This window comes from Arachis ipaensis, chromosome B08 (genome assembly GCF_000816755.2).
Source record: "Arachis ipaensis cultivar K30076 chromosome B08, Araip1.1, whole genome shotgun sequence".
Taxonomy (NCBI): domain Eukaryota; kingdom Viridiplantae; phylum Streptophyta; class Magnoliopsida; order Fabales; family Fabaceae; genus Arachis; species Arachis ipaensis.
The window spans coordinates 126,899,319-126,909,013 of NC_029792.2; the positions used below are offsets into that span (position 1 = coordinate 126,899,319).

The 9,695-nt window shown below is 33.4% G+C and overlaps 1 protein-coding gene across 1 annotated transcript; it reads right to left on the bottom strand.

The window, feature by feature from the left end:
• Positions 620–7,580, bottom strand: LOC107613195 (beta-galactosidase 10). The gene is made up of 19 exons (XM_016315083.2): positions 7,336–7,580; positions 6,903–6,998; positions 6,490–6,602; positions 6,347–6,413; positions 6,140–6,232; positions 5,893–6,036; positions 5,534–5,622; positions 4,934–5,039; positions 4,753–4,839; positions 4,536–4,655; positions 4,087–4,251; positions 3,525–3,721; positions 3,012–3,121; positions 2,813–2,922; positions 2,470–2,577; positions 2,242–2,352; positions 1,926–2,140; positions 1,202–1,532; positions 620–1,096 (listed from the first exon to the last, which is right to left on the bottom strand). The coding sequence occupies exons 1-19, from the start codon at positions 7,486–7,488 to the stop codon at positions 986–988; spliced, it is 2,526 nt and encodes an 841-aa protein (XP_016170569.1). The 5' UTR covers positions 7,489–7,580; the 3' UTR covers positions 620–985.

The window sequence follows — 9,695 nt, forward strand, 5'->3', positions numbered from 1 at the left end:
TATGTATAATAATTTTTAAATTACATATTATAATTGATCACAAATGCGAATAGGTCAAGTGGAGTTAGGACTAAATTTGCCCCAAATCCTACTCGTAACTCAATCCGTTTTATTTTCAATCTGATTCGTAATAAGTTAAATTGTCAATCCTATCCGAATGGATTGAGTCAAATTCAATATCCACAAATAGAATTAATATTGTTAGTACTACTTAAGTGACCCAAGCAATTACCACTTATATTAGACTCTAATAGTTATTAATTATTATTTTTTATATTATTTAATGATTTCTTGTGTTTTTTTTTCACATAAAAATGGTATAGTATTCAAAATGTTCAACAAAATTATGTAAAGAATTCTCCAAATAGGCAATTTAATCAAACTAACCTGAGTAATGTTAGGTAATTAATTTTTTTTATTACTTTGATCATCTTAAATTTTAAACTCTAAATCATAAACTTTTAACTTTAAATTCAAAATTATAAATCTAAATTCTAAAAATTACTAATATCAACTAACTAAAGGTTAAAACTTAGTTCTCTGTATATTTACATTGTTTGATCTTAATGGGAGAATTCTAAATCCTATGAAAACGATTTGCATCAACATCATCATCATATGAATAGATAATGCAACCACATTTTAAGATTTAAGCTTCTACTTGGTCTCACACTCTCACTCCCACACTATCATGTTCTACAAATCAATTCAATTGCAAAATAACACTAACATATAAGCACACCCTAAAGGACTGAACTCCTCTCACATTACTGGTTAATCAAAATGTGCAGTTTCAGACCCTCATGGATGCTAAGAAAATACAATAATGGATATATCCCTTAATCCCTGCCATATGTTTATATATAATATTAATACAAGAAAAATTGCTTCTGCTTCTTTGTGCAGCTAAGCTGGTAAAAATAAATAAATTGTGTAAAAATGCAGTGTTCCAAATTCCAATCAACTCTTCTTGTCTTGGAATTGATCAGCTGCAAATAGCTTCCACTGCAAGTTTCCTTGATGAACCAGGACACAGATTGTTCTTGAAATTCTCTTCGGCTAATTTTACGACGCAATCGTTTTTGTTTAGACATGCCTGCAGCAGTGAATCATATAAGGATCAACATTGTAATGAATCAATCACAAAATCTTTTAAGAATATATCAAATGCGATGCGAAATAAGTTGCGAAAAATGCATACCTTTTCAACAACTGTGCTACTATTGGGATCATGGCAACTTCCCAAAAGGTAAGATCCACATTTTCCAGTAGGGGTTCCAAAGCTAGCAAATTTCACTGAGGATATAATTGTGTTTCCGGGGCATGTTAAACGGGCAAAAGGAGTGTTCTTGTTGATTTTATCTTCACCCTGAGAATCAAGTCCAATAGAAGGGTAATCCTCGGCAACATCGGCACATGCTCCGGTTACTTTACGCCTAAGGAACTTAATCTTTGTTGGATCTCCGCCTTTCTCCTCGAAAATAACAAGAGTGTTCCCGGATGGCTTGAACCAAGACCTTGGAACATGATACCTAAAGAGAATGATACATACATAGTTTTTATAGTTATGGTGAATCATGAATGCTTTCTAGTTTCTAGTTTCTTTTCTTCACAACTTATGTTAGTATTTTCTTGGAATATATCTCATACTTGTGAAGGTTTCCACAGAACTCTTCCATCCACTTTTAGTTATGAAATCAAAGGGGAAAAAAAACATAGTGCATTTAAATTTGGGGTAAATTACATCAACCTCTACCGAGATAGGGGATAATATTACACATGACATCCCTCGATTTGTCGTGTTTACATGTTCTTATCATGTTTGTACTAATCGAGGGGTGTCATATGTAATATTGTTAACCACAGCGAAAGTTGGTGTAACGTACCCTTGGATTTGTGAACCTTACTAATGCATATAGTGTTACCATTTCTGTGTAGGCTTTCCACAATCAGTGTCACATTTGTCAGGGAGGAATTTGCCTCTGTAGTCACATTCTTGTACACAGTCTTTTTCCTCGAACTCGCTATTCCGAGCCCAATATCTTCCAATTTCTTCTCCATTTAACCAAGCTAGACCCTTTCCCATATGCAACATATCCAATCCAATTGGTTCATCCCCGGACGGAGCATCCACGACGGCCTGCATGACCAAGTGATTAGAATACTAACTGAAAAACACAACATTAAATAAAAAAATGACAGTTTCCATAGTTAATGCCAAAAATAAAGAAACTTGGCTACCTTGTACCATGTTAATGCCTGCCCTTTAGGTGGTTTGGATGTGGTTGTCCACTTCAAACTACTCGACCCATCTCCCTGGTATAACTTCAGTTGTTCTCCTTGTACTCCGATCTGGCAAAGCAAGAAATATAGATGTAGGACAAAAGGGTAATAGAAATTTTCATTTTTGATACCATACTCATGTTTCTACAAATGATTGAAAATCGGATAATGTAAGAGCAAAAATACCTTGTAACTCCAGGCACTAGAAGACAAGTCTACTGTCCCATTGTTGAATCCCTTAATCTTTACACTTATCAGTCCTGCTCCGACGAAGTCGTAAAATGGTCCAGCAGTCTAAAACATCAGAAAATCATGGCAAGAACTCAAGTCAATTAGTGGGAATGACAACAAATCATTCTACAATAACTATTGTCTCAAAGGTAGTTAACTGTTAGTACTTATAATTTAAAACTTTAAACTAATGAAGAGTAAATTCAACAGAGCTTTTCAAATTTCTATTAACATTTTTTGCCACTGAATTCCAAGCATCAGGGTAGTTAAGGAATCTCATAAGGAGCAAGCAACTCACCGGTAAGCCAACGGTCAAGCATAATAAAGCAATCTCATTCTTCCCTGGCCTCAGAGGAATAGGATTCTTGAAAAAGAATGGCGAATGTGTACCATTTCCAGTTCCGGTACCTGAAACAAGAAAATGGTTTAAACTCTGAGATTCCATTTAAATTTAATTCCAAATACCTTCAAACTTATTAGATTTATCAGAGAGTAACCTTGGTACTCCTGATTCACAAATGCATGGAGAGCATGACCAGTGGAATTTATTAGAAGAACTGGTTTGCTTCCATTCTTTAGGAACTCTTCATTTTCACCAACATATATACTGCCATAAACACAAAAGTTAGCCGTAATCGACAAGGCAACTTACTTTACTAGTACATTTCAACTCATTCATACATGTCTGAGCATTTTACATTATATATAGATGAGTGTGTGAAAAGAAGCAGCATGCGAACTATAGACAATATGATGAACATGCAAACCCACCTATGCTTTAAAAGAGAACCAAATTGGATTCATAAAATATAATGTCTTGGTAGTGATATTCATCAATTTTATTAACATGTATTGAAACCGAAACTCTCCAACATTACCAGAAGAAGAAGCAAAAGCAGATCTTATAAAACATTTAATAATAAGTTATTGACTTCCATGATTCCAACATATTTTGGTAGAAATTCCTAGGTGTTCCGAAAACAACTCAGTACCCTTACTCCTATCAGTACCTTGTTGTGTGCCACAGATAATCAGTGGTATCTTTGGTGGTATTTATAAGGTCAACAAAACCGGTTTTAACGAAGTCTGCCTCCCCCCAGATTCCTGCATTCTCCTTCAATACATCCCATTTGAAAGTCACTGCACCTTTATCTGATTGCTGCAAATTCTCATCAATCATCGAAACTACGTGTGTCTGAGTAGAAACCTGTTGAAGATTTCATGGCTAAGTGTGCAGAATAGAAAAGGAAATACATAATAAGATCAATACATTAAAATCTTTTACATTATTCTATTTCAGTCATATTGGCATACATATACACCAAGGTTTTAAGGAAAGATAATCATAAGATTGATATAATGTGTCTCAATGTATGCAGAATTCTATTATCATTGCTGAACTTGCAAAATGTTCTACTTTTAAGGACACGTCTGAAAACATCACCGAAACTATGAGCAATGCATCAACTCTGAACCGAGTTCTTTATGTAGAAGTTTGTGAACACATAGACAAAACAAGGCTACTTCATCAAGGAATGAAGTCGGTGGGATGAAGGAACAGAAATAACATACCTTTGCCGTGTTAAAGACTACATTCTTGCAATCAGGAAGGATGCTAACCGACCACGCCGGCAGGTGATATGACATATTGCGAAACTCCACCGTCCTATCATTTTTGTCGTCAATGTTTGCAATAAAGGCAGCACATGCTCCTGATTCATCGGTATAGACATCGGCCTAGTACAGTGGTAACCACATAATGGCTTATAATTCCATACGAGTACACTATTAAGTACCATCAAAATCAAATACAACATGGAAGAAGGAATGTGAGAGCAAAAACAAATAAACAAAGAAATGCAACCTCAGATTATGATTAAATAATTTGAATAAGCAAATGAAGACAGAAAATAATGGCCATGGTAAAAGATCCTCTATAGTTCTCCTTTCTTTTCGCCTTCATTATTGATCATCTACTCGAAAACATAACTAAGTGTAAATGCTTAAAAGAAGGGAAGTACCTCCACAGAAGGACCAAGGGTGATATTAACTGATTTGCCATTAAGCAATACAGGCTCACATAACTTGATAGCTCTGTGAAGCTCCTTAAGATGTCCCCATTTCGGGAATCTAGGTAACCCTGCAAAAATATGATAAGCTTACGAAATTAACAACTTTAGCATTGATTGGTAGGACATCTAACACAAGAAGGAGACTTAAGCATACACTGTTTATTTGATACTCATCTATCGGGGCATCGTAGTCATAACTTGTAGTAATGAATGGACCACCGGCTGTACGCCCGAAATTTGTTCCTCCATGATACTAGTAAACATGATTGAGATAAATAAAACCAATATTAGAGAAAAATAAAGTATATGGCATAGCATTTAGATGCAAGATATTTTAATGGTAATACCATGTAGTAGTTTTGCACACTTCCACCTTTCTGGAAGAAACGAGCAACTGCATATGCCACATCTTCAGCTGGCCGGTGAGGATTTCTTCCACCAAAAGTTTTGAACCTTAAATTAGTAGAAGACCACAACACAGATCATTAAACATGAAATACTTTCCCCTTTTGCAAGATCAAAAGAAAGTTATAAATGTATGCACAACTTTAACTCTTCTAACTCAAGATAAAATAAGGCTAGAAGAAAAATATCCTCACAGTTTTGTTCTAAATAAATTCTACAGGCAACATAATTAAAAATTGAAAATGACCATGAATCGTCTCATCTTTAGCAGAAGATGATAACTTAAAATCCATGAAGTATTATTTATATAATAATTAACTGAAAATTTTGGCATACATATCTATTTTAGTAGCTGCACTAATTTTCACTTTGATTTGATACATAATTGTCAAAAATAAAAAATTTGATACATCTGAATTTACTCAATAAATAAATTACTCATGATAAATACATGTCACTATGGCATGGTAAAATGTACAATTTTTATGCAAAAATATGAATAATGGACTACAAGGAGCAAGTTAATAATGGATCCAGCATACCATCCAGGCCAGTTCTCGGTCCAAATTTTTGGCCTATTTGGAGAAGTAGGTTTAAATTGGTCACAATAGAATGAGTTACAGGTATCTATCTGCAAAAGAATTGTGAACAGTCAGTGTATCACTTAAATGTGACTAGCACTATAGAAATACAAAAGAAAAGAAAACTTATATTCATATAAATAACAAAATCTAAGAATTGTGCAGTACAAGAAAGCTGAATTGCATAGGCTGCAACATATTGATTCAAGATAACATATATTATATAGTGTCGCGTTTATTATTTATGATTAGTAACTTTGAATATCTTCTTGCAACAAGCAACATGAATCCAGGTTGATTTTACAAATTTATAGTCATACCACAGGATCTGGAGCATCCCATTGCTGGCACATTATCCACGGGACACCGGTATTCTGAGCAACAGCCATCTTTGCAGCCCACATTGCATACTTCTTACCGTCCTCCTTATAAAAATTTTCATAGTATCCGTACTCATTTTCTATCTGCAATATTGTGAAGATTCTAAATTGAGTCATTGGATTATATATGTACAAAGTAGAATACAAACCATTGAAAACAAATCAAAGTGTTTATGGCTATACTTGCCTGGGACAAGATGATAGGACCCCCTTGCGACGCAAAAAGCTTCTCTTGTTTCATAAGATTTACTATGTATGTTGTAAAGTTCTGCATATGAGACTAAACCCCAAGAAAAAGCTAACTATGTTAAAGAGATCACAATTTTTTTTTGTTCTACAATTAAATAAATGAATACAGAATTTTGAGTTACAATTGAAGATCATTCTCACATACCATAAAAGGCTGATTGTATGTCCGGAACACCGTGCCTGGAATATAATGCAACCATACCGGTACACCACTGTAAAATACAGCTTTTGTTTAGTTCCATTTTTCATATTGCTACAAAATAATAGTGAAAAATAGTAGTTACTTACCCGTAATTCCATTCCGCTGCAACAAACGGGCCTATCCGAAGAATCAAGTGCATTCCAGCCTGCTGGACAATCTTCACAAACTTGACTAGATCGAATCGTCCTCCAAAGTAATACTAACATTACATCATAAGAGAGAAGAAAAGAAAGTCTCAAATTTTCTTCAATCTCAGTATAAGCTATAGGACTCTTAAGAGTATGTTGCAGCTAACAATCAAGGTTATCAAACTCTCAAGTTAACTAACTTGCAAACTTCTACAGGTACACCAGTTTAACTGTTTCGATCACCAGTCAAATTTACGAGTCGAGTTCTATGATTCAAGTTTGCTTAACCTCATCGAGTTCCCGAGTTTGATAACCATGCTAACAAGTAATAATGCATCTAACTATCTAAGTTACTTCATCATCTTACTCACATTTCCTGGAGAAAGCTCATGACCGTTCCAGAAAACATAGGTTTCTATGACATCTATGCCTCCTTCCTTAGCTGTTTGAACAAGACTTGGCCACATCTGCCACAATCACAGTATGTCACATACACAAAGTACTGAAATTACTCATCACAAGTTCAAAAAAAGAAAAAAAAAATGCTGAGCCATATATAATAATAAACAGAATTCAATTCAACTACAGATCAATAAACACTGAATGTGAATAAACTGACATTGAAAGACACTCTAAAAAGCTGCATTCATATTAGTTCCCTCCAAATTCCAGCAAATAAGCAAAAGTAGTAACTAACAAAGATCCCTTTTCAATAACCCAAAAAATAAATAAATAAATAAATAAATAAAAGAAAAAACCGTTGGAAACTTTAGAGTTAGAATGTTGAATGTGTGAGTTACTGACAGCGGGAACACTTCTGGGGTAGTGAATGGAAGCAGAGAGAAGAAGCTTCCTTTGGCCATCAATGATGAGGGAGCGACCATCGTAGCTGACATTGGAACCCAAAGCAAGAAATGCGAATGAACAAAGCAGGCAGAGAAAGAAACAAAGCTTCATTTTTTATTGTTTGAGATGTTGAAGAAGATATTATTTGGAGCAGAGTCTGAGTGTTCTTTAATAGAAGAAGAAGGAGAGTTCTGAAGCAAGTTGATCAAGGTGTTAAACTGTTAGTTAATTGAATTGTTAAGGGTGATTTGACAATAATTAACCCAAAATCAAAAATCAAAATAAAACTTCTTAGTGAAGTAGAAAATATACAAATTGGTTTGACAATAATTAACCCAAAATCAAAAATCAAAATAAAACTTCTTAGTGAACTAAAAAATATACAAATTTGAGTGGATAATTTTAATTTTGATGCATTGACACAGCAGTACAATTATATTGATTTTTTAATGATTATTCACTCTAGGGGTGTCAAAATTTTCTGAAGCGCGGGGATCCTGCGAGGACTGTCTGGAATGGGATCCAAAGGCGGAAAATTTTTTCCGTGGAGATGGAGATAGGAACTAAAATCTCCCCCGAGACAGGCACGAGGACCCGAACGGGGATCCCCGCCCTGTCCCCGATAATTTCCCGAATTCTTGAGTTTATTTAAATACCCTGAATTTATTTTTAATATATGGACTTTTTAGTAATTTCACCTATTGAAAATCCTAACCCTACTTTATTGAATGTCTTCTATTCTCTCCTACTACTCCACTTAGCACCGTTTCAAAGCCCCAACTCTCCAGAAAAGTTCAAAACTTCCAATCCCCCATAATTGTGTCAACAGTCACAGCCATAGCAGTATACCCTCTTGTCAGTCGCTACCGGCCACTCTTTCTGCTCAGTGCTTACCCCCTTATGGACTATGATTTTTATGTTGTATTTCTTGACTTATAATCTTTGATAAGATATGTTTGTAATAATGTTTTGTAGTTTTTTTTTTTACTATAATTTTTCATATAAATGTTCAACATAGGGAGATGGGGAATGGGGCCCCGTGGGAAATACAGGGAACGCGGAGAATAGGGATGGGAACGATTATCCCACATGGCAAGGATCGGGGTGGGGATGGGATCAATTCTGGGGGCGGGGACGGAGAGCAGGGAGGCATCCCCGCCCCACCCCGTCCCATTGACATCTCTAATTCACACGGTCAATATAAAATATAATTATTTTTACTGTTGTAATATTAGGTAATTGAATGTACTCATAAAACTACTTTATATTAATTGTATATCAAAATTAAATTCATACTGTTAATGTTATATTATTTTAAAAATAAGTCACATTATTATTTAAAAAATTAAGAATATATTACTTAAATATAACATAAATCTTACTAGTATAAAAAGTAAAGTCTCTTTACAATTTATTAAAAGAATAAAATTTGTGTTATTATTTTCTTAAGAAATAACCTTAAAACATTTTTCAAATAAATTCCTATTTCATATTGTATAAGCGAAATAAATATATTAGAATATAATATAAATTGAATAGTGAAAAAAAATAAGTCATCAACTTTTAAATTTGAAGACAAATAAATTTTTAATTAATTAAAAATATAAAAATAGTTATTTTTTAAAATACAAGATATATATTTAAATTCTTTCGTTTAAAATATAAGAGGATAAATAAGTTTTTATAAGAATTTGAACATCTCACATTTTAAAAAATAAATGATATTTTTATATTTTTAATTAATTAATAACTTATTTATCTTTAAATTAAAAGGTTAAAATTTATTTAACATTTTTTTATTAATTAATTTGAGGATGAAAAGAGTTAAGTAATTAACTAAGTTCTTTAGTCATTAGCTCAAGGTAAGCTATGTTGGTTGGTTCGATTTGGTTTGATTTGTTCGGTTCAATTCGGTTCGGTTCGATTTGGTTGGGTTGAAATTAGTATTTCCAATTTGAGCCACCGAACTGGAAAGTGGGCAGTGTTGTTTCCCACCAGACAGATATTGCCAGTTTGTATACAACTACGCTCTGCGCACCAAGATTTTTCATTTTGTGGATAAATATACCAAATAAATATATTTACAAAATTAATGTCACTTTAGTAATTTTAGGTTATTTATAATTGAATTTCATAATTTATCTCTCTTACCAAATGAACTATTTATTAAGTAACTTGTTATATATATCTATATTATTAATACAACATTATGCTGTACCTAAAAATACAAGATTATGCACAACAAAAGATTAAGAAATAAAGTAATTATATTATTACAAATTCATTATTAGGTAAAAATATTTTGATAATGTTTTTAT